Source organism: Saimiri boliviensis, chromosome 17 (assembly GCF_048565385.1).
Source record: "Saimiri boliviensis isolate mSaiBol1 chromosome 17, mSaiBol1.pri, whole genome shotgun sequence".
NCBI lineage: Eukaryota > Metazoa > Chordata > Mammalia > Primates > Cebidae > Saimiri > Saimiri boliviensis.
The window spans coordinates 66033157-66057314 of NC_133465.1; the positions used below are offsets into that span (position 1 = coordinate 66033157).

General features: G+C 53.6%; 2 protein-coding genes and 1 pseudogene across 7 annotated transcripts; 2 read left to right on the forward strand and 1 right to left on the reverse strand.

Moving 5' to 3' along the window:
• Positions 1-694: 694 nt before the first annotated feature.
• Positions 695-1417, forward strand: LOC120366923 (methyltransferase N6AMT1-like; annotated as a pseudogene).
• Positions 1418-4959: 3542 nt separating this feature from the next.
• Positions 4960-18332, reverse strand: LOC104651987 (uncharacterized). 2 transcript variants are annotated; one of them, XR_005581391.2, is made up of 2 exons: positions 16585-18332; positions 4960-16490 (listed from the first exon to the last, which is right to left on the reverse strand). XR_005581391.2 is itself a non-coding variant. In XM_010342389.3 (2 exons), exons 1-2 carry the CDS (start codon positions 18330-18332, stop codon positions 16400-16402), a joined length of 735 nt encoding a protein of 244 aa, XP_010340691.1. In that variant the 3' UTR covers positions 4960-16399. The 2 variants fall into 2 exon arrangements, 1 of the variants encoding a protein (XP_010340691.1); XM_010342389.3 differs by having other exon boundaries at positions 17689-18332.
• Positions 17170-22872, forward strand: SPHK1 (sphingosine kinase 1). 5 transcript variants are annotated; one of them, XM_010342392.3, is made up of 6 exons: positions 17170-17245; positions 20458-20655; positions 20990-21142; positions 21239-21333; positions 21413-21528; positions 21824-22872. In XM_010342392.3, exons 2-6 carry the CDS (start codon positions 20646-20648, stop codon positions 22602-22604), a joined length of 1155 nt encoding a protein of 384 aa, XP_010340694.1. In that variant the 5' UTR covers positions 17170-17245; positions 20458-20645; the 3' UTR covers positions 22605-22872. The 5 variants fall into 5 exon arrangements, with proteins under 5 accessions (XP_010340694.1, XP_010340693.1, XP_074245096.1 ...); XM_010342391.3 differs by lacking the exon at positions 17170-17245 and adding an exon at positions 18455-18539; XM_074388995.1 differs by lacking the exon at positions 17170-17245 and adding an exon at positions 19451-20133.
• Positions 22873-24158: the final 1286 nt, after the last annotated feature.

The window sequence follows — 24158 nt, forward strand, 5'->3', positions numbered from 1 at the left end:
CAAGAGCGAAACTCCGTCTCAAAAAAAAAAAACTCCATCTCAAAAAAAAAAAAAAAAAAAAAAAAAAAGACAGGGTTTCACCATGTTGGCCAGGCTGGTCTTGAACTCCTGACTTCAGGTGATCTGCCTGCCTCGGCCTCCCGAAGTGCTGAGATTACAGGCATGAACCACCATACCCAGCCAACTCTGTCTTAAAAAAAGAAAACAAATGGACATTTGTGCATCAGAAAAGAATAATCCTGAAAGTGACATTGCCCATTTTTTCTGTTCCCTCATTTTAAAAAAGATTGTAGGGCTGGGCGCAGTGGCTCACGACTGTAATCCCAGCATGTTAGAAGGCTGAGGTGGGCAGATCATTTGAGGCCAGGAGTTTGAGACCAGCCCGGCTAACATGTCGAAATCCCGTCTCTACTAAAAATACAAAAATTAGCTGGGAGTAGTGTGTGCCTGTAATCCCAGCTGCTCGGGAGGCTGAGGCAGGAGAATCTCTTGAACTTCAACAATCTCTTGACGTTGAAATCAGCCGAGATCACAGCCACTGCACTTCAGCCTGGGCGACAGAGAGAGACTTGGTCTCAAAAAAGAAAATAATAATCATAATAATATTTTTTTTTAAAAAGAAAAATAAATAAATAGGCCAGGCACAGAGGCTCATGCCTGTAATCTTAGCACTTTGGGAGGCTGAGGTGGGCAGATCACCTGAGGTCAAGAGTTCGAGACTATCCTGCTGACATAGAGAAACCCTGTCTGTACTAAAAATACAAAATTAGAGTGAAGGAAGATGGCAGTCCCGAGCTTCCCCACATCATTACACAGGCACGTGGGCCACGGCACCTTCAGTGATGTGTACGAGCCCGAGGAGGACATGTTCCTGCTTTCGGACGCTCAAGGCAGCGGCTGCTGAGCTGGCAGGAGTGGAAATATACCTGGAAATAGCGGGGGGCCTGGTGCAGCATCTGCATTCCTCCCTCTAGGATAGGTCCTCAGGCTTTGTACACGCGCACTGATATCAACCCTGAGGCAGCAGCTTGTACCCTACAGACAGCACGCTGTAATGAAGTCCTCATTCAACCAGTTATTCCAGAGTCGGTCCCAGGCTTGCTACCAAGATGGAGGGAAAATTTTGATCTGCTCCTGTTTCATCCCCTACGTAGCGACTCCATCTGGAGAGGTAGGAAGTCATGGAATGGAGGCAGCTTGGGCTGGTGGCAGAAAGGGTCAGGAAGTCACGGGCAGGGTTTCCCCGCTGGTTTCAGATCTCTTTTCACCAAGAGGATATTCTATTTAGTACCATTAAAGAAAACAACAGAAAGGAATTTTGAAAATAACGAAGACAAAAGGTCTGCAAGGAACCACTGCATTTTTCAGACAAGCAGGCCAAGGAATTCTTTCAGTCCTCAAGTTCACCAAGTCCTAGTATACAATGTGTGCCGAGAGCTACTGGAAACTTAATGCAGTTGGCATTTTTTTTTTTTTTTTTTTTTTGAGATGGAGTCTGTCTCTGTCACTTAGGCTGGAGGGCAGTGGTGAGATCTTGACTCACTGTAACCTCCGCCTCCCAGGTTCAAGTGATTCTCCTGCCTCAGCCTCCCGAGTAGCTGGGATTACAGGCACCTGCCACCACGCCCAGTTAATTTTTGTATTTTTAGTAGAGACGGGGTTTCGCCATGTTGGCCAGGCTGGTCTTGAACTCCTAACCTCAGGTGATCTGCCCACCTTGGCCTCCCAAAGTTCTGGGAATACGAGGCACTGCACCCAGCCTAGCATATTTTGAAACTGAAGTCATTCATTAATTAACGAGGAATTTTATCAGAAATTTGTCATTAAAAAAGGTAGAAAGGTGGAACATTTCCTTTCACTTAGGCCTATAGAATTATTTGCACAAGCATAAGTAAATATGTATATTTATAATTTGCATTTTATATATTTATTTATTTTTATTTTTTGAGACGGAGTGTCGCTCTGTCCCCTAGGCTGGTGTGCAGTGACATGGTCTTGGCTCACTGCAACCTCCACCTCCTGGGTTCAAGCAATTCTTCTGCCTCAGCCTCCTGAGTAGCTGGGACAACAGGCACACTCCACCATGCCCAGTTAATTTTTCTATTTTTAGTAGAGATGGGGTTTCACCATATTGGTCAGGGTGGTCTCGAAATCCTGACCTCAGGTGATCCTCCCACCTTGGCCTCCCAAAGTGCTGGGATTACAAGCTTGAGCCATCACAGCCAGCCTATAATTTGCATTTTAAATATGTTATGTATTAAATATTTATTTCAGCATTATTTAGTAAGGCAATGAAATTAATCTGGCAAATGTCTTTTTTTTCCATAACAGTCCATATATAGAGTTTGCTTTCAGATGGCAGGGCCAGCAATTAAAAAAAAAGAAAAATACAAAATTAGCCAGGCATGGTAGTACATGCCTGTAGTCTCAGCTATTCGGGAGGTTGAGGCATGAGAATTGCTTGAACCCAGGAGGCGGAGGCTGCGGTGAGCCGAGATTGTGCCATTGCACTGCAGCCTGGGCAACAAGAGTGAAACTCCATCTGAAAAATAAATAAATATATTTCTTAAATGTATTTGAAGAAAAAATAAATAAATAAATTCGTGGTGAAATTCACGTAACATCTTACTATTATTTCTGAGACAAAGTTTTGCTCTTGTTGCCCAGGCTGGAGTGCAATGGCGCCATATCTTGGCTCACTGCAACCTCCGCCTCCTGCGTTCAAGTGATTCTCCTACCTCGGCCTCCTGAGTAGCTGGGATTACAGGCATGCACCACCATGCCCGGCTAATTTTGTAATTTTCATAGAGAGGGGTTTTTCCATGTTAGTCAGGCTGATCTTAAACTCCCGACCTCAGGTGATATGCTTGCCTTGGCCTCCCGAGTGTTGGGATTACAGGCGTGAGCCCCCGTGCCTGGCCTCACATAGCATCTTAAAGTGCCCAATCAGCAGCATTAAGTAAACTCACAATGTTGTTAAACCACTGCTGCTATGTAGTTTTGAAACATCTTTGCTATCCAAAAGGAAATCCCATACCCATTAAGCAATTCTACCTCATTTTCCCTCTCCCCCATCTCTGGCAACCAACAACCTGCCTTCTGTGTATAAATTTGCTTATTCTGGACATTCCGTAATAATTGACTCATACAATAGGTGACCTTTTGCATCTGCTGGAATCTTCCACTGTGCAAAATGTTTTCGAGGTTCATTCACCTTGTAGCATGTGTCAGGGTCTCCTTCCTTGCTGTGGATAAATAATACTCCATTGTGAGGCCACATTTTGTTTATCCAGTCATCCATCAACAGCTGGTTGTTTCCACCTCTTGGCTATCGTGAATAACGCTTCCATGAACATTCCTGGACAAGTTTTTGCATAGACACGTTTCTATTTCTCTTAGGTACAGACCAGAACTAGAAGCACAATTACTAGATCATATAGTAATCCTATGTTTCATTTTTTAAGGAATTTTTTTTTTTTTTTTTTTTTTTGAGACGGAGTTTCGCTCTTGTTACCCAGGTTGGAGTGCAATGGCGTGATCTCGGCTCACTGCAACCTCCGCCTCCTGGGTTCAGGCAATTCTCCTGCCTCAGCCTCCTAAGTAGCTGGGATTACAGGCACGCGCCACCACACCCAGCTAGTTTTTTGTATTTTTAGTAGAGACGGGGTTTCACCATGTTGACCAGGATGGTCTCGATCTCTCGACCTCGTGATCCACCCGCCTCGGCCTCCCAAAGTGCTGGGATTACAGGCTTGAGCCACCGCGCCCGGCCTAGGAATCTTAAGTCTCTTGTACTAAAAGATGTTTTTCTCAAGGGTTGGTTGGTAAACCTGGCTTAGTTTTCCACATCTGTGAAGATCGTTTTCACGGGTGACATGCCAGCCTTCCTTGAGAACGCATGACATGAAGGCTCTTGGTTTAGAACTAGAATTAGGCTCCCGCTGTTCCACTCAGGGTCCTTGCAGGAGAGAAACCTGCTCCCACATGGCCTTCTTGCAGCAGCCAGCACCCACACAGCCACCCAATCATGCTTTTTTTTTGAGATGAAGTCTCGCTCTGTGGCCCAGGGTGGAGTGCAGTGATGTGATCTTGAACCTCCTCCTCCCAGGTTCAAGCGATTCTCCTGCTCAGCCTCCTGAGTGGCTGCGACTACAGGCACATGCCACCATGCCAGGCTAATTTGTTGTATTTTTAGTAGAGACGGCGTTTCACTGTGTTCACCAGGATGGTCTCCATCTCCTGACCTTGTGATCTACCCGCTTGGGCCTCCCAAAGTGCTGGGATTACAGATGTGAGCCACCGCGTCCTGGCCCAAGCACGCTTTTAAAAACTAAATTGGGCCAGGCCCGGTGACTCATGCCTGTAATCCTAGCACTTTGCAGGGCCGAGGTGGGCAGATCATTTGAGTTGGGGGGTTTGAGAGCAGCCAGACCAACATGGAGAAACCCTGTCTCTACTAAAAATACAAAATTAGCTGGGCATGGTGGTGCATGCCTATAATCCCAGTTACTCAGGAGGCTGACGCAGGAGAATCACTTGAAACCAGGAGGCAGAGGTTGTGGTGAGCCAAGATTGTACTCCAGCCTGGGCAACAAGAGCAAAACTCCATCTCAAAAAGAAAACACACACACACACACACACACACACACACACACACACACACACAGACAACTAAATTGGTCAGGCATGGCTCGTGCCTGTAGCACTTTGGGCAGACTGCTTGAGTCCAGGAATTCAACACCAGTCTGGGTAACAGAGTGAGACCCAGTCTCTAGAAAAAATACACACACAAAATATTAGCTGGGGGTTGTAGTGTGTGACTGTAGTACTAGCTACTCAGGAAGCTGAAGTGGGAGGATTGCTTGGGCCGGGGAGGTGGAGGTTGCAGTGAGCTGAGATCAGGCTACTTCACTCCAGCCTGAGTGACAGAGTGAGACTCCATCTGAAAAAAAAAAAAGATTTGAGGCGGAGTTTGCAGTGAGCTGAGATGGTGCCACTCCAGCCTGGGGTGACAGAGCACAACCCTGTCTCAAAAAAAAAAAAAAAAAGCTTGAGGCCTCCGAGACAAGCCTGCCCTTCAACATCCCGGCTTTTCCTGTGGCCCCTGGCTCCTGCTCAGCCCTTCCCAGGCAGTGTGGCTCCTGCACCACTAAAGGCTGCAAATTGAGGCGACAGATCCACTGGTGCGACTGCATATGCCTGTCCCCTTACGAATGACACTTGTGCCTGCCAAGAGCTGACCGGAGGCAGAGTTGACCCTGTGTTTATCATCTTTTGTAGTTATTATTTTCCCTCTTTAGAAGCTCAGAGTTCTCAATCTGAGGGTCAACTAATGGCAGATGCTTGTCACACCGCAAATGTCTCTCTTTTTTTTTTTTTGAGACGGAGTTTCGCTCTTGTTACCCAGGCTGGAGTGCAATGGCGCGATCTCGGCTCACCGCAACCTCCGCCTCCTGGGCTCAGGCAATTCTCCTGTCTCGGCCTCCTGAGTAGCTGGGATTACAGGCAGGCGCCACCATGCCCAGCTAATTTTTTGTATTTTTAGTAGAGACGGGGTTTCACTATGTTGAACAGGATGGTCTCGATCTCTTGACCTCGTGATCCACCCGCCTCGGCCTCCCAAAGTGCTGGGATTACAGGCTTGAGCCACCGCGCCCGGCCCACACCGCAAATGTCTCAAATGGTTTGTGCTTGTTTGCAAATGCAGCAAGTTCTGATGCTATAGATTTTCTAGGCCATGCAGAGTCAGGAAGACTGATGTGTCTTTTTAACTCTGTGTCGGGACACGCTGTCCCTCACGGGACCCATCAGCCTGCTGTGCCCAGCCAGGAGGAGGTGGAGTGTTGGACGGTGCCCTTCCTGGCTCTCCATCACTGCAGCACCTGGCTCCCTCCCCAGAGTGCTCTGCTGCATCTGCCAAGGGATTCAGATGGGAGAGGTCTGCCTGCGAGCATTTCTTGAGGATTTCTGTGTGCAGAACCTTGCTGATTATAGTTCTAGGGAGGGTGCAGAAAGAGAAAAGGTATGTCCTCCAGCTGCTGGTACGCTCCTCACTGCTCAGGAAGGAACACTCTCTGGGCTCTTTTAATTTTGTTTTTTAAAAATAATTTCAGTTTTAGTCCACACGCCTGGAGGTATCAGAGACATTAAAAAAATCAAATTCAGCCGGGTGCAGTGGCTCACGTCTGTAATTCCAGCACTTTGGGAAGCCGAGGCAGGTGGATCACAAGGTCAGGAGTTTGAGACCAGCCTGGCCAATATGGTGAAACCCCATCTCTAATAAAAATACAAAAAAATTAGCCAGGCATGGTGGCGCATGCCTGTAATCCCAGCTACTTGGGAGGCGGAGGCAGGAGAATTGCTTGAACCCGAGAGGCAGAGGTTGCAGTGAGCTGAGATCGCGCCACTGCACTCAGCCTGGGCAACAGAGCAAGACTCTGTACCCCACCCCATAAAAAAATCAAACTCTTGGATCACTTGAGGTCGAGAGTTTGAGATCTACCTGGTCAACATGGTGAAACCCTGTCTCTACTAAAAATACAAAAATTAGCCGGGCACCTGTAATCAGCTACTTGAGAGGCTGACGCAGGAGAATCGCTTGAATCCAGGAGGTAGAGGTTGCACGGAGCCAAAATCACACCACTGCACTCCAGCCTGGGTGACAGAGCAAGACTCTGTCTCAAAAAAAATATCTAATAAAATGAAACTAAAATAATCAAACTCTCTAGCACCGAAAGGCAACCACTTGGTTACTCATACAGTTTTAAAATGGTGAGTTTCAGGGGCTGCTAGGATCATCGCATGGTGCCTTGAAGGAAAAATGACATCTTAACTCACTCTCAAGATGCCAGTCACGTTGCTGTGATAGGACTTTAGGGCAATGATCAAAGAGAACAAGGAACTCTCATCGGAAACGGCTCTCCTGTCGGGTCAGCCTAGCATCACCCCTGTAGCTGCACAAAGGCTTATGGGCACCAGCCTGGAATTAGGCGTCCCTTGTCCCAAGCACCCCTCCCCAGCCCCAGCTGGCAAGCCCATCCTGTCTAATCATTACTTCCATTACCAGGGTTGCGTCTGGAAAGAATGGAAGGGTTTGACCTTCAGGATTCAAGCCTCCAAGGAAGGGGAATTTCTATTTTTGACTTGTGGATAATGAGCACAGGGGCAGGCAATCCCCGCTCTGGGCTCCAGGTCTTTTTCCAGCTTGCTGAAGTAGGATGTCCACACCCTCCTTTGCCCCTAAGTCCCCCACTAATTGGCTGCAATGGAGGAAGTCTGAGTGGCTGCATGTTTAGGTTAGACAGGGAAGGGGTAGGCCGGGTGCCGTGGCTCTTGCCTGTAATCCCAGCACTTTGGGAGACCGAGGTGGGTGGATCACGAGGTCAGGAGTTCAAGACCAGCCTGACCAAGATGGTGACACCCTGTTTCTACTGAAAATACAAAAATTACTCAGGCGAGGTGGCGGGCACCTGCAATCCCAGCTACTCCAGAGGCTGAGACAGGAGGATCGCTTGAACCCGGAGGCAGAGGCTGCAGTGAGCTGAGATCGTGTCATTGCACCCCAGCCTGGGCCACAGAATGAGACTTTGTCTTAAAAAAAAAAAAGAAAGAAAAAAAGGAAAGGGTTGAACCCCTGTGTGGCCAGCTGGGCACCTCAACTGGGAGTCAGTCTCCAAAGGCAGTTTGTGCTTGTGACCAGGAAAGGACTTCACCATCCCTCAGCGCAGATGAGGTGGGTGAAAACAGCCCAGATCATTAGTGCAAGTGCCCTGCCTGGCCCCAGGCCACGTCCAGCCCACTGTCTGTTTGCTTTGGGACTCATCCAAGGTCACATTTTAGCTTTTGAGAAATGTGAAAGTCGAAAACATTGCAAAACAAAAAGCCCCTGGAAAACCACGCCCACCCCACCCCTCAGCCTCTTGCTCCAGCCCTGCTGTGAAGAGATAACTGTGGCTCTGCCTTCCTCCTCCCCATGCAGACGTTCTGGGTCCTGCTTCCTTGTTCCCAGCTTTCCTCTTGGGAACTGCCTGAGGCGGTGACACACGGCTGTAGGGCTTCTCTTCCCTTGAGGTCTCTGAACCAGGACATACAAGCAGGTAAACACAAGCGGAGTGGAGTGGAATGGGGTGCTGGCTGTAGCCTCAGCAGAAAGGAACCCGCCTCTCCCCTCACCAGCATCCAGGATGTGGGACTGGATATTGACCAGACTGGAGCCCACATTGGGCTCACATGGGAGCTAGTGTCAGTGGGGGCCTGTGGGCTGTTCCTAGTGAATGGCTTTTCCTGCTGGCTGTAGTTCTCAGTGTGGCTGGCCTGGTCCAGGCCGCAGATGTATGGGCTGGTCTACGTCCACCCCCTTCCTCAGGTGCAAAGTTGGGGTTTTGCGATCCTGTAATTACTATGTTTAGCAAAGTTGCCAATTTGTCAAGTTAGGGTAATTTTCAAAAATGGAAACCAACTTTCTTTGTAGGGGCCTCTGCTGGATAAATCGAAGACCACAGAGTCTACAGAAACTTGTCTCCACTCCAGCCCCACTCCACAAATGCTTCTTTATTACTTTTTTGAGACGGAGTCTTGCTCTGTCACCCAGGCTGGAGTACAGTGGCACTATCTCGGCTCACTGCAACCCCTGCCTCCTGGGTTCAAGCAATTCTCCTGCCTCAGCCTCCCGAGCAGCTAGGACTACAGGCGTGCACCACCATGCTCAGCTAATTTTTGTATTTTTAGTAGAGATGGGGTTTCACCATGTTGGCCAGGATGGTCTTGATCTCTTGCCCTTGTGATCCGCCCACCTCGGCCTCCCAAAGTGCTAGGATTATAGGGGTGAGCCACCATGCCCGGCCTCACAAATGGTTCTTTGATGGAAGGCAGGTTCCTGGTTTGTGTTCATTTGGGTAGAGCTGGGGAGAGGGTACAAGTCAGAAATGAAGGTTTTGGAGCCCAAAAGCCACTGCTCCCAGACTAAATTTCCCTACTCATCTGTGGTTGGCAAAATCACTCAAACATGTCCCTGTCATAATCACTGGAACTTGTGAATCCATGTTACCTTAGATGGCAAGAGGGATTTTGCAGATGGGATCGAGTTAAGGGTTTTGAGAAAGGGAGATTATGTTGGGCTCTCTGGGTGGGGTGAATGTCATCACAGGTCCTTACAGGACGGAGGCAGGAAGGTCAGAGTTGGAGGAGTTGTGTCAATGAAAGCAGAGGTCACACAGAGATAGACTGCACGATGCTACCCTGCCAGCTCTGGAGGTAAAGGAAGGGCCCCTGAGCCAAGGGATGCAAATGGCTTCTAGAAGGTAGAAAAGGCAAGGGAACATAGCCCTGCAGTTCATCTTTTTTTTTTTTTTTGAGACAGAATCTTGCTGTCACCCAGGCTGGAGGGCACAATCTCAGCTCACTACAACTTCTGCTTCCCAGGTTCAAGTGATTCTCCTGTTTCAGCCTCCCGAGTAGCTGGGATTACAGGTGCATGCCACCACGCCTGGCTAATTTTTGTATTTTTAGTAGAGACAGGGTTTCACCATGTTGGTCAGGCTGGTCTTGAACTCATGACCTTGTGATCTGCTCACCTGACTCCCCAAATGCTGGGACTGCAGGCAGGAGCCACCGTGCCCGGCCTCCTCCTGCAGTTCATCTTATATTAGAACGAAGAATTGTGTTTTTTTTGTTGTTGTTGTTTGTTTGTTTGTTTGTTTTGAGACGGAGTTTCGCTCTTGTTACCCAGGCTGGAGTGCAATGGCGCGATCTCGGCTCACTGCAACCTCCGCCTCCTGGGCTCAGGCAATTCTCCTGCCTCAGCCTCCTGAGTAGCTGGGATTACAGGCACGTGCCACCATGCCCAGTTAATTTTTTTGTATTTTTAGTAGAGACAGGGTTTCACCATGTTGACCAGGATGGTCTCGATCTCTTGACCTCGTGATCCACCCGCCTCGGCCTCCCAAAGTGCTGGGATTACAGGCTTGAGCCACCGCGCCCGGCTGTTTTGGTTTTTTTGAGATGCAGTCACACTCTGCCACCCAGGCTGGAGTGCAGTGGCATAATCTTGGTTCACTGCAACCTCCACCTCCCAGGTTCAAATGATTTTCCTGCCTTAGCTTCCCAAGTAGCTGCCCTTCTAATTTTTGTAGTTTTAGTAGAGAGGGGGTTTCACTATGTTGGCCACGCTTGTCTTGAACTCCTGACCTTAGGTGGTCCGCCCACCTCAGCCTCCCAAAGTGCTGGGATTACAGGTGTGAGCCACCACACCTGGCCTGGGGAAATTGATTTTTGCCATTAAAAGTAATGGTATTAGTAACCATCCTAGTGCTTTTGACCTCCAGAAACGTAAGGTGATAAATCTGAGTTGTTTTAAATGTGTGTAGCAATAGGAACCTGATATGCCATCCAACACAACATGCAGCTTTGCTCTTCCAAAGACTGGGGAAGAAACCCATCTGCTCAGGAAGCGGAAGATGCCATAAGCCAAGGTGTAAGATAACATCTGAAAGTCAAGGGAGCAGGAGCATGGGAAGTCTGGCTGCCAGCACAGGCATAAACAACTCCTCCCTGCAGACCACACCTTGGCAAGGCCGGGAGGACCAGAGGCCTGGCAGCCAGAACCCCCTTTCCTCCTATAGGCAGGAGACTACATTATCTTTTATCAGGACACCTGGTATTGTTACATCTTTTCGTTCAAAACATGAAACGCTGGCCAGATGCAGTGGCTCATGCCTGTCATCCCAGCACCCTGGGCAGCTGAGGCGGGACGATTACTTGAGCCCAGGTGTTTGAGACCAGCCTGGGCAACATAGGGAAACCCCATTTCTACAAAAAAGAAAAAAAAAAAAAAGAAAAAAGAAAATTGGCCAGGCTTAGTGGCATGCACCTGTAGTCTCAGCTGCTAAAGGGGATGAAGGTGGGAGGATCATTTGAGCCCAGGAGGCTGAGGCTGCAGTGAGCTGTGACTGTGCCATTGCACTCCAGCTTGGGTGAGGAAGTTTCAAAAAACAAAAACAACAAAACAAAACAAAAACCAAAAATAAAAAAACATGAAACACTGTTTCAAAAATCAAAAAGAACGAAAAACATGAAACACTGATTCACACTACTGCCCTAATCAATCGCTCACTGGTTTTCCCTCTGAGTCACTTGTAGTAGAAAAAGAACAGGCCCACGGGCTCTAAGGAACAAATTTCAGCTCTTCCACGAGAGAAGGCCCTCTGAAGGTGATGGCAGATACTGGGACGATGCGTGGCGTCAAGTCACAAATAACCAAAGGCTTCCGGCAAACCACCAGGACACAGGACTGCGGCAGAGTCACAGCCTCAGAAGGAACCAACTGTGCCAACACCTTGCTCTGACTTCCAGGCCTCCAAAACTATGGGAGGGAATTTCTGTTGTCTACGCCACCAGGACACTAACACAAATGCCTGCAGATGCTGGGCAGGCAGCTGAAGCAACTGGAGTGGGTATGACTGTAGGTCACCACCTTGAGAGGGCTCCGAAGCGAATCGCCCTGAATTGCAGTGTTATAGTCAGCAAATTGCCCCGAATTACAGTCAGCAGCCTGGAGGTGAAGGTATGTGGCAGGCAGAGCCCAGAGGAGACCTGGGTCCCCAGCCTCAGCAAGGAGGACAAGGACAAGCAGACCACCCAAGGGACAGAGCTGGGTCACCCTACCACACATCCGGATTAGTCCAGCCACTGGGGAGAAATAGAAACTCAGGCAAAGCACACACTCCTGGCAAGCAGCCAAGAATCCTGCACGACCAGTGTGGTCCCCTGGATCTCCACGTGTGGCAGGTGGCACCCCCTCCACCCCAATGCCTGGCATGGCCGACCTGGATACAACATCTAGGAAACTCAGAATGGAAAGCCATGTGGGGATGGCCCTAAGCTTTTTTTGAGACAGAGTCATCCAGGCTAGAGTGCAGTGGCACGATTTCAGCAACCCCCACCTCCCAGGTTCAAGCAGTTTTCCTGCCTCAGCCTCCCGAGTGGCTGGGATTACAGGCATGTGCCACTGCACCGGGCTAAGTTTTGTATTTTTAGTAGAGATGGGGTTTCTTTCACCATCTTGGCAAGGCTGTCCTCAAACTCCTGACTTTGTGATCCACCCACCTTGGCCTCCTGGAGTGCTGGGATTGCAGATTTGAGAAACCGCACCCAGTCAGCTCTAAGCTCTTTTTTTTTTAGATCAAAGGCTGGCAGGGAGAAGGTCTTGCTCTGTCTCCAGGCTGGAGTGCAGTGGTGAGATCTCAGCTCACTGCTGTCTCTGCCTTCCAGGTTCAAGCAATTCTCCTGCCTCAAGTCCCACTAGCTCCCCACATGGCCTCAAACTACCACTCATCCTCCCAGGAAGCCCTCCCAGCTAGATGCTCCCTGCAGCTGTTCCACCCCCATTCCCACACCTGGACCCTCTGGCCAGCTGCCAGCCGAATGAAGTCTCTGGTGTCACAATCTTCTCAGTGTAAACCAAACAGTATCTGAGACAGGTCTCAGTCAATTTAGAACCTTATTCTGCAAGGTTGTCATGACCTGTGACATGCCTCAGGAGGTCCTGAGAATGTGGCTCCAAGGTGGTTGGCTACATATTTTTTTTTTTTTTTTTTTTTTTTTTTTTTGAGACAGAATCTTGCTCTGTTGCCAGGCTGGAGTGCAGTGGCAAGATCTCGGCTCACTGCAACCTCCGCCTCCTGGGTTCAAGCAATTCTTTTGCCTCAGCCTCTGGAGTAGCTGGGACTACAGGTGTGTGCCACCACGCCCAGCTAAGTTTTGTATTTTTAGAGACGGGGTTTCACCATGTTGGCCAGATGGTCTCAATCTCTTGACCTCGTGATCCGCCCGCCTCAGCTTCCCAAAGTGCTGGGATTACAGGCCACCACGCCCCTCCTGGTTGGGTACATCTTGATTTCTTTTTCTGTTTTGAGATAAGTCTTGCTCTGTTGCCCAGGCTGGAGTGCAGTGCTGCAATCGACGGTCACTGCAACCTCTGCCTCCCGAGTTCAAGCAATTCTCTTGTCTCAGCCTCCTAAGCAGCTGGCACTACAGGCACACACCACCACGCCGGCTAATTTTTGTATTTTTAATAGAGATGGAATTTTACCATATAGGTCAGGCTGGTCTCGAACTCCTGACCTCAGGTGATCCTCCCACCTTGGCCTCCCAAAGTGCTGGGATTACAGGCTTGAGCCACTGTGCCCAAATGATTTTTTAAAAATCTGATCCTTTTCTAAATTTTTTAAATTATTGAGGGTTTTTTTTTTTGACAGTCTTGCTCTGTTGCCCAGGCTGGAGTGCAGTGAGGCGAGCTCAGCTCACTGCAACCTCTGCTTTCTGGGGTCAAGTAATTCTCCTGCCTCAGCCTCTGGAGTAGCTGGGATTTCAGGTGTCCACCACCGTGCCTGGCTAATTTTTGTATTTTTAGTAGAGATGGGGTTTCACCATGTTGACCAGGCTGGTCTTAAACTCCTGACCTCAGGTAATCTGCCCACCTAGGCCTCACAAAGAGCTGGATTACACATGTGAGCCACTGCGCCCAGCATTTTTTTTTTTTTTTTTTTTTTTTGAGACAGAGTCTCACTCTGTTGCCTAGGCTGGAGGTCAGTTGTGTGATTTAGGCTCACTGGAACCTCCACCTCCACGTGCAAGCAATTCTCTTGCCTCAGCCTCTGGAGTAGCTGGGATTTCAGGCGTCCGCCACCGTGCCTGGCTGATTTTTGTATTTTTAGTAGAGATGGGGTTTCACCATGTTGCCTAGGCTAGTCTCCAACTCCTGACCTCAAGTGATCCACCCACCTCAGCCTCCCAAAGTGCTGGGATTACAGGCATGAGCCACTGCACCCAGCCTACAGCTTGTTTTTATACATTTTAGGAAGACAGAAGTTACAGGAAAAGACATAAACGGACAGAGGTAAGGTATACGTTGGTTTAGCCCAGAAAGGTGGAACATCTTGAAGCGGGGGTGGTTTCCAGGTCACAGGTAGATTGAAACATTTGCTGACTTCAGCCTGGGCAATGGTTAAAAGAGTTAAGCTCGGCTGGGCGCGGTGGCTCAAGCCTGTAATCCCAGCACTTTGGGAGGCCGAGGCGGGCGGATCACAAGGTCAAGAGATCGAGACCATCCTGGTCAACAAGGTGAAACCCCGTCTCTACTAAAAATACAAAAAGTTAGCTAGGCATGGTGGCGCGTGCCTGTAATCCCAGCTACTCAGGAGGCTGAGGCAGGAGAATTGCCTGAACCCAGGAGGTGGAGGTTGCGGTGAGCCAAGATCGCGCCATTGCACTCCAGCCTGGGCAACAAGAGCGAAACTCCGTCTCAAAAAAAAAAAAAAAAGAGTTAAGCTCTGCCAGAAGAGCTGAAATTAGCTTAATTTATGGTAAGTGGGGGGTGGTTGTGGAAGCCAAAGTTCTTATCTTGTAGATGAAGCCTTCAGGTAGCAGGCTTCAGAGAGAAGAGATGTGAATGTCAAAGGCTGCCACTCACAACTGTAATCCCAGCATTTTGGGAGGCTAAGGCGGGCAGATCACCTGAAGTCAGGAGTTCGAGACCAGCCTGACCAACATGGAGAAAGCCATCTCTACTAAAAATACAAAATTAGCTGGGCGTGTAATCCCAGCTACTCAAGAGGCTGAGGCAGGAGAATCACTTGAACCCGGGAGGCAGAGGTTGTGGTGAGCAGAGATCATGCCATTGTACTCCAGCCTGGGCAACAAGGGTGAAACTCCATCTCAAAAAAAAAAAAAAAAAGAAAATGAAAGTACACTCCACAGGGTGGGAGAGACCCAAGCATGGGAGCTAATTCTTTGGGGTTTAAATACCCTTTAGAAGTTTCCATTGGTTACTTGGTGATGCCATATGTAAATAAAGGGATGAAGTAAAGTCACCAAGTCATTTACTTGGTGGACATCCTATGCAAATGGAGAGGATATTTTCTGTCATAGCTGAAGTGTTTCCATTTGATTTAGTTCTAGGAAGTCCTTAGATTCTCTGCTTCCAGATCCTATTCTGCCTCACTTTGATTGCCTTTTTTTTTGAGACAGGGTCTGATGGCTCACTGCATCCTCAACTTTCTGGGCTCAAGGGATTCTCCCACCTCAGTTTCCCAATTAGCTGGAAATACAGGCATGAACCATCATGCCTGGTTAATTTTTGTATTTTTATAGAGATGGGGTTTCACCATGTTGCCCAGGCTGGTCTTTCTTTCTGTTTTTTTTTTTTTTTTGAGACGGAGTTTCAGTCTTGTTACCCAGGCTGGAGTGCAATGGCGTGATCTTGGCTCACTGCAACCTTTCACCTCCTGGGTTCAGGCAATTCTCCTGCTTCAGCCTCCTGAGTAGCTAGGATTACAGGCACGCGCCACCATGCCCAGCTAATGTTTTGTATTTTTAGTAGAGACGGGGTTTCACCATGTTGACCAGGATGGTCTCGATCTCTTGACCTCGTGATCCACCCACCTTGGCCACCCAAAGTGCTGGGATTACAGGCTTGAGCCACCGTGCCCGGTCCCAGGCTGGTCTTGAATTCCTGGGCTCAGGCCATCTGCCTGCCTTGGCCTCCCAAAGTCCTGGGATTGCAGACATGAGCCATTGCCCCAGGCCTGATTTCCTTCTAGGTCCTGCTATGTCATTTTAGGTTATAGCAGTCAGGTTGGAATTGACATATTACTGTCACAAAGAGTATTTTCTGTCCATTTTAGGCTATTTCTTTCTTTCTTTTTCTTTTTTTTTTTTTTTTGAGAGAGTCTTGCTGTCACCAAGTGCCAGGCTGGAGTGCAGCGGCGAGATCTCAGCTCACTGCAACCTCCGCCTCCTGGTTTCTCGAAATTCTCCTGCCTCAGCCTCCCGAGTAGCTGCGACTACAGGTGCATGCCACCACACCCAGCTACTTTTTGTATTTTTAGTAGAGATGGGGTTTCACCATGATTGCCAGGACGGTTTATCTCCTGACCTCATGATCTGCTTGCCTCGGCCTCTCAAAGTGCTCGAATTACAGGTGTGAGTCACCACACTGGGCCCCTAAGCTTTTGTGAGCTGGAACCTCCCTTCCCTGGTCCTTATAACCGACCCTGCCCTCCGCAAGACAGTAAAGTACCATAAAAAGGAAAAAGCTGGGCAGGGGCTCAGGCCTGTAATCCCAGCACTTTCGGAGGCGGAGTCAGGCGGATCACTTGACGTCAGGAGTTTGAGATCAGCTTGGCCAAATGATGAAACTCCGTCTCTATTAAAAATACAAAAATCATCGAGGTGTAGTGGCTCACGCCTGCACTCCGGCCTGGGCAACAGAGACTACATAACAAACAAAAAAAAAAGGAAGGAAGTTGAGGTCAAGGGAGGCCTTGAGGCCATCCAATTAGGGAGCTGAAATCTGCTAGGGAAGGTAGCTTCAGGGAAGGGTGAGATGACAGGAATCTTCTCCTCATAAAAGCAAGTAATTTGCCATCTGGCAGCTTTGATTCCAGTTTTTGGAGAGCTGGGGCTGGTCGGGGTGAATGCCTGCTTTTCTTTCTCTGGAAAAGAAAAAAGAGGTTTCTCAGGTGTGTCTCCCTGGGGAGGCTGCCCACAGGAGGCGGAGGCTGGGAAGATAGAAAAACAGTCTCCCACCTGTAAGACAGATGACCTGTGAGCCAAGCTCTGGGTTGGTGATCACCTCTCTGCTGGCCCAGCCCTGTTGCCAGGCCCAGGTTGGGCTTTGCTGGGCACAGTGACTGCCCACCTGTTTCCAAGCTCATCCTCCAGGTTCAGGATGAAGCCTGGGGAGGGCTTGGAGCTGCTTCCTCTTTCTTAGGGAGACCCCACAGCTCTGCAGCAAGCAATCCACCGGGCCACCAGATCCCCACCCTTCAGGGAGAAGCAGCTTGGGTAACCGAGAGGCCCAGAGGGGAGCTCTGGCTGGACTTGGCTTCCCAGCCTGGGGTTAGGGCTCAAAGGTTTGCTTCTCTGCTTTGCAGGGAACTGGCTGGAGGCTTGTGCAAGACTCTTCACCTCTCAGGGTTTCGGTTCCCCCACCCGCTCCCCGCTTTGTCCTTTTTTCTTTTTTAAAAAAGGAAGTAAAGTACCGTGGGCAGCGGGCCAAGCTGGCGACCTGAGATATCCAAGCCCCCCCCACCACTCCCCGCAACTGTGGGGAGGGGAACAGCATCCGGCTTCGCCCAATCCCGCCTCTCCGAGCGGGGATGCAGTTGGGGCGTTTCTGGAGATAGGATCAAGTTCTTTAGAAAAGAAGAGGAAGGAGCTAGATCTGGACATTCCAGAGGGAATGCGAGTAAGAAAAAAAAAGGGGCGGGGGAGAAGAGGAAAGGGTCTGGAGAAAGGCGGCCTGGGTTAGGGGAGGCGATTGACAGGAATGAGGGGGGCAGAGGCCTTGGAGGTGAGGGGGCGAGGGGTTAGGCGCCAGCGAGGACAGAGGAGCCATTGTGCGGCCTGGAACCCGGGCCAGAGGGCTTTGCCCTCCGCCTCCCTCCCGCGGGGTGGGGGGGCCTTCCAGAGCTAGGAGGGGAGCTGGGGCCCAGAGGCTGCAGGATAAAGAGCCCAGCATGCTGCCCCGCCCCCCTTCGCCAACTCAGCTTCCAGTCAGCCTCGCCCCCGCCCGCTCCATGGATTCAGGGCTGGTGGCAGTGGGCCTGGAGCCACAGGAGCCGACCTTTCTGGGGCTCCAGGAGGAAAAATAAAAGGGGGACCAGGTGGGCTTTATCACTACGAACTCACAGGGCTTCCCTGTGCCTCAGTTTCCCCTCTTCAGACTGGCTAACGACGGAGCTTTTCAGACGTGGTGGAAATGCTCTCCGGAGCGGGCAGTAGAAGGGGAAGGCTGCCCCAGCTGGTCTCCGCAGCCAGTCCCCTCCGAGGCTGAGATTTCGGGGAGCACTGCCCCCGACTCGCCATCTTCTGCGCACCAAAGTCCAGATCTGGACCCTATCCTCGTTGGAGGGAGGAGGGGGAAAGGAAGAGGAGAGGAAAGGAGCGGACCGATCTGGTCCTGGGCTGCCGCGCAGAGCCTCCTTCTCCCGCAGCCGCTCGCGTCCCCGCAGCGCAAGACCGCGGCACTGCGGCTGCAGCGCTTCCTCCCCCGCCCGCGCCGCATTCCTGAGGGGAGGGGGCGGGGGGCCCGGAGGTGCAGGACCCGACCTTAGCGGACGCGCGCCGCAACGCCAGGAATCGGGGATGACGCCCGTGCTCCCTCCCCTCGTTCCTGTTTCTCGGAGTTCTTCGACCCGTGAGCGCGTCGTTGAGTCACCTCCCCGAACGCGCTCGGGACGCTCCGGACCCAGTGGGGACCGCTGGGAGTCCCAGCAGGGCGAAGGCGCACTCGCCGAGACGCGCGCGCAGCTGCGGCCCCAGGGACCCCGCATCCCTGTCTGTGCCCCCGCCCCGCCCGGGGAATCCCGGGTCCCGCGTGTCTGGCCTCCCAGCTGTTGGAAAACCGGGCCGAGCCGCCTGGGTCCTCCCGAAGAGAAGACACCAAGAAGGCGTGCCCGAGTTCAGGGCGCTGCCCGGCTAATTGGCTGCGCGCTCCTCCCGGACCTGCCCCTTCTCGACTTTAAGAAGCCCTGAGAGAGGTGTGTGGGGGCGGGTGGGGCTGGCAGGGCCGGGCGAGCCCCGCAGCCTCGCGCAGGGACTTCGTTTCTCCTAACTCTCATCCTACCTGGGCAGGTCACCAATGGGCCTTGGCAACTTCTTCCTAATTCGAGGTGCTCGCGGACACGTTCTGTGGCTTGCCGCGCGCGCTAAGTGTATCACAAACACACGGACAAACGCGTCCTCACTGGCCTCCAAGGAGGTGACAACTTCTGAGCGCGTTTCCGGTGCCCCTTCTTCACGAGGAGCTAGAAGGGGCGGGGGACACGCCTCCATGCTCGGCTTTCCTATCCCGACGGGAGCCCTTGGGCCCATCTGCACTGTCACGGCTCCTCTCCGACTCGGAGCCTCCGGCCGGTCGCCTGCTCTGCCCGGGAAAGCGCGCTAGGCGGCCTCGGGCTCGGTGGCCCAGCTGCAGCGTTGGGAAGTTAAAAATAACCTCCGCGGGAGAGCGGAGGTGGAAGAAAGAGGGAAGCCCGCGAGCGGCGGGCGAGACGCCCCGGCATGAAGGAGGCGCCCCGGGTGGCGTTCGGGCCTCAAATTCCGGGTGGGCTGGGGCCGGGGCGCTGCAACTCGGCGCGGGCAGCACCCGGGGCGGCGAGGTCGCGGCGTCGAGGTGAAGCCAAGGGTCCCCAAGGAGAGCGGAACCGCGCGCGCCCGGCGTTCGCTCCCACACGAGTTCGCGTGGAGCCCGCGCCTCTGCTTGCGCTGCGCGGTCACTTTCGCGCGCCCCAGACGCTGTCCTCGCGGCCGGGCCCGGACTCCCTGCCTCCTTGCCTGTCGCCGCAGCTCAGCCTGCAAGGCCGCGGCGCCGCCTTCTCGCCAAACAGACGCTTAGGATGCCTAGGACGAGCGGCGGGGGCGCGCGACCACGTCGTGTGACCCGGGCGGGAGCCCGCGCGTGGCACGGCTGCGGGCGCGGGCCGTGCCGGAGGCGGCGCTCTGAGGCCGGGGGCGGGCGGGGCCGACGCCGCGCGGCGCTCAGGTTCCACCCCCGGGAGCGCGGGGCGGAGCCAGGCCGGCGCCTAGGTTTCGCACCGCGGCGCCGGCTGCGAAGTTGAGCGAAAAGTTTAAGGCCGGAGGGAGCGAGGCCGGGGAGTTCGCTCCAGCGGGGCGCTCTAGTCCCTCAGACGTGGGCTGAGCTTGGGACGAGCTGCGTTTCGCCCCAGGCCCCTGTAGGGAACGGCAGTGGAGCCTCCCCAGCAAACCGGACCGACTGGGTAGGGCCGGCCACCCTCCCTTCGCGCCGCTCGTGGCTCCTGTGGGGCCCGCCCTCGCGGGGCCCCGGGGAACTGGGCCACTCGTCGCTTGGGCGAGAGCAGGCGGCAGCTGATGGCCCGGGTCAGGCTCGGCACTCGGGCGACCCGAGAACGGCTCCTCCGAGCGCCGCGCGCGTCCCAAGGCCACGGCCCGCGCCGCGGCTCCCACCGCTCTGGAGCTCCGGGCAGGGGACGCGGCATCCCGGCTGGCTGAAGCGGGGATCCTCGCCCAGAACTTCGTGCCGGGCAATGTCCACCCAAGTTCTGGGATTTTTACGCAGCTGGGCTCCCCTCCCCCTGGCAGCAGTCCCGAGGGGTGAGGAGCTAGTCCGTCGGAGAGAGCCGCGGGGCTCTGACTCATCCGTCGGGCCGGAACCCCAAGCCCCAGGAAGGAAAGGCGCGGAGCAGGCACCCTTCGCCTCGGGGGTTGGGGGGCCTATTCACATGACGGGGGCGCCCTCGGAGGCACCAGACCTCAGCTCTCTGATCTCCCGGGAACCTAGGTCACCGCCCCACGGGCTTCGGGCGATGTGGGATCGCGTGGCTCCCCGCCCTTGGTCCCGGGATTTAGCCGGGCGCTCCCCACCTCTGGGAGCCTCGGCCCGGGACTCCGCCAGCGCCGTCTTCTCCTCTCCCTCAGATCCAGCCGCCGCAGGGAATGACGCCGGTGCTCCCACAGCCCTGGCTCCAGGCGGGGAGGGCGAGCCCTACAGCCGGCCCTGCGACGCCCGCCTGGGCAGCACCGATAAGGAGCTGAAGGCAGGAGCCACCGCCACGGGCAGCACCCGGACAGCGCCGGGGACCCCCTGGCAGCAGGAGCCGCGGGTTATGGATCCAGGTTTGTGGAGTGCCTGCTGGGAAGGGCTGTAGGGGGATTCCTCTTCCGCGCCAGGAATGATGATGGAACGCCCAGCTGGACGAAAGGGGCTGTGGACGCCCGGGAGAAACACTGTCCCTCACGAGGCCAGAAGCCGGCCGAGTCTGAGCCAAGGAAGGGGATGGCAGGGGCCCCGCGTCCCCACCCCAGGGCTCCCCGCGGAGGCCGCTCCTCTGGCCGGGGCAATTACCCGGGTGTTAAGGGCACCAGGTTCCCACACCAGCGCCCCTTGTCGTTACCCGTAGCCCCCTAGTGGCCGGTTGCGGACGCGGCCTCTTCGGCTTTGTTTTTTCAGCGGGCGGCCCCCGGGGCCTGCTCCCGCGGCCGTGCCGCGTGCTGGTGCTGCTGAACCCGCGCGGGGGCAAGGGCAAGGCCCTGCAGCTCTTCCGGAGTCACGTGCAGCCCCTTCTGGCTGAGGCTGAAGTCTCCTTCACGCTGATGCTCACTGGTGAGTGCTTCTCGGAGGCGGTTCCGGGAGCATCCCCTGTTAGGGGACCCCCTGTTAGGGGACCCCCGGTCCTGAGAGCTGCCCGTCCCCCTGCAGAGCGGCGGAACCATGCGCGGGAGCTGGTGCGGTCGGAGGAGCTGGGCCGCTGGGACGCTCTGGTGGTCATGTCTGGAGACGGGCTGATGCACGAGGTGAGGTCCGCACCGCGCGGCTTGGCTTGGGACTTGGCGCCGTGCGTCCCGGGCTGAGGCCACATGTGCTCCAACACAGGTGGTGAACGGGCTCATGGAGCGGCCTGACTGGGAGGCCGCCATTCGGAAGCCCCTGTGCAGCCTCCCGGCAGGCTCTGGCAACGCGCTGGCAGCTTCCTTGAACCATTATGCTGGGTGAGAGCCCAGGGCCAGAGTGGGCCTGCTTCTCCTCTGTGCCCCTCTCCTGTGGGTTTTTTTGGTCTAAGTTCCCATGGGTCGAGGTCGCTTCCATTCTCCCTCTCCCTTCGCCCTGGGGCCCTCTCCTGGTGACCCCAGCTGGCTGCTGCCACTTGCTCCTTCTGTCACCTACTGCTCCCGCCAACTCCCTAGGGATGACATGACGCTTTGCCAGCTCCCACTCCCCAGGAGGAGGAAGAGGGGATACCTGGGGGGCTCCTGCCCTGCTTCATCTGACCATTTTCCCTTGCAGCTATGAGCAGGTTACTAATGAAGACCTCCTGACCAACTGCACGCTGCTGCTGTGCGGCCGGCTACTGTCGCCCATGAACCTGCTGTCACTGCACACGGCTTCAGGGCTGCGCCTCTTCTCTGTGCTCAGCCTGGCCTGGGGCTTCATTGCTGACGTGGACCTAGAGAGTGAGAAGTATCGGCGCTTGGGGGAGATGCGCTTCACTCTGGGCACCTTCCTGCGCCTGGCAGCCCTTCGAACCTACCACGGCCGACTGTCCTACCTCCCTGTAGGAAGAGCTGACGCCAAGACACCCGCCTCCCCCGTTGTGGTCCACCAGGGCCCGGTAGATGCACACCTTGTGCCACTGGAGGAGCCAGTGCCCTCTCACTGGACAGTGGTGCCCGACCAGGACTTTGTGCTGGTGCTGGCACTGCTGCACTCGCACCTGGGCAGCGAGATGTTTGCGGCACCCATGGGCCGCTGTGCCGCTGGCGTCATGCATCTGTTCTACGTGCGGGCAGGCGTGTCTCGGGCTATGCTGCTGCGCCTCTTCCTGGCCATGGAGAAGGGCAGGCATATGGAGTATGAATGCCCCTACTTGGTATATGTGCCTGTGGTCGCCTTCCGCCTGGAGCCCAAGGATGGGAGGGGTGTGTTTGCAGTGGACGGGGAACTGATGGTCAGCGAGGCTGTGCAGGGCCAGGTGCACCCAAACTACTTCTGGATGGTCAGTGGTTGTGTGGAGCCCCCGCCCAGCCAGAAGCCCCAGCAGACACCACCTCCAGAAGAGCCCTTATGACCCCTGGGCCATGCTGTGCCTTAGTGTCTACTTGTAGGACCCTTCCTCCTTTCTTAGGGCTGCAGGGCATGGTCACAGCTCCTGTGGGGTGGAGGGGACTCCTCTGGAGAAGGGGAAGAAGGTGCAGGCTGTGCTTTGGGAGGACAGGCCAGAACAAGGTCCTGGGTCAGGAGCCCAGCTGGCTGGGCCCAGCTGCCTATGTAAGGCCCTCCAATTTGTTCTAAGACTGTCATCCCATGAGTCAAATCCAAATAAAGTGATGTTCCCAGCCTGCTGGTCCTGTCCTGGTGAGTGGGAAGGGAATGGGGTCTCACCTCAGCCAGGATTATGGAAGTTAATGTTAACAATAGCCAATACTGCCCCCAGGGATGGGCAATGGATGTTACTGGCCCCAGACATTCTGTTGTGGGACTCAGGACCACAGCTGGTTCAGCCTAATGGTGGGGGCCTCTCTCACCCTGATAATTTATAGCACCTCCACCCTGAAGCAGCCTCAGAGCTCAGCCAGCTGCCTGACCATCTGAGGGACGATGGCGTGTCTTAGCTAGGGCCACACAACTAGCTAGTCCCAGCAAATCTCATCAGAGACCATTTAGCAGGAGAGGGAAAATGTCTTGAGCTCAGGGCATGAGGGAATTGGTGGGCCAGGTGCCGTGGCTCATACCTGTAATTCCAGCACTTTAGGAGGCCGAGGTGGGTGGGTCACCTGAGCTCAGGAGTTTGAGACCAGCCTGGGCAACATGGTGAAACCCGCCTCTAGAAAAAATACAAAAATCAGCAGGGTGTGGTGGTGGGCACTTGTAGTCACAGCTACTTGGGAGGCTGTGGCAGGAGAATCGCTTGAGCCTGGGAGGTTGAGGCTGCAATGAGCTGAGATCATACCACTGCATTCCAGCCTGGATGACAGAGTGAGACTGTCTCAAAAACAAAAACAATAAAAACACTGCCACCTACCCTGCAAAATTGGTAAGGAGCAAGAGACTTCAGAAGTAAAAAAACGGCAGTATCTTACCCTTTTTAAAAAAAAAAAAAAAATACCATCTTGGCTCACTGCAATCCACTTCCTAGGTTCAAGCAATTCTCCCAATCAGCCTCCCGAGTAGCTGGGATTACAGATGCCTGCCCACCATGTCCAGCTAATTTTTGTATTTTTAGTAGAGATGGGGTTTCACCATGTTGGCCAGGCTGGTCTCAAACTCCTGACCTCAGGTGATCCACTTGCCTCTGCCTCCCTAAGTGCTCGGATTACAGGTGTCAGCCACCACAATGGCCAGTATGTTACCTTTTTAAAAGGAGTCTGCCATCCCCCACAATGAGGGGTCTAGGGTTCCCCCAGCCTCCCTCAGCTGCCTCCCTTCCCCACTTGTCCTTATGGAGGAGTGCCAAGCAGGAGTGGAAAAGATGCAGCAGGGAAGGATTGACGCCAGTCTCCTAAACTGGGCAGCCATTTTGGCTTAGGGCCCAGGAGCTGTGGCACCTGTTAGCCAGGTGCTATGATGTCGGCTCTCCTAGAATCTGGAAGGAGCTGAACTGGATGAACTGGTCAATTGTAGG

Coding starts and splice junctions, on each gene's coding strand:
- LOC104651987 (XM_010342389.3), bottom strand. CDS start 18,332: ATGCGGGGTCCCTGGGGCCGCAGCTGCGCGCGCGTCTCGGCGAGTGCG. Junction 16,491..17,688: donor CTGAGGCACAGGGAAGCCCT/GTGAGTTCGTAG, acceptor TTTCTTTTCCAG/AGAAAGAAAAGCAGGCATTC.
- SPHK1 (XM_010342390.3), top strand. CDS start 20,067: ATGTCCACCCAAGTTCTGGGATTTTTACGCAGCTGGGCTCCCCTCCCC. Junction 20,656..20,989: donor GCCGCGGGTTATGGATCCAG/GTTTGTGGAGTG, acceptor TTGTTTTTTCAG/CGGGCGGCCCCCGGGGCCTG. Junction 21,529..21,823: donor TCCTTGAACCATTATGCTGG/GTGAGAGCCCAG, acceptor TTTCCCTTGCAG/CTATGAGCAGGTTACTAATG.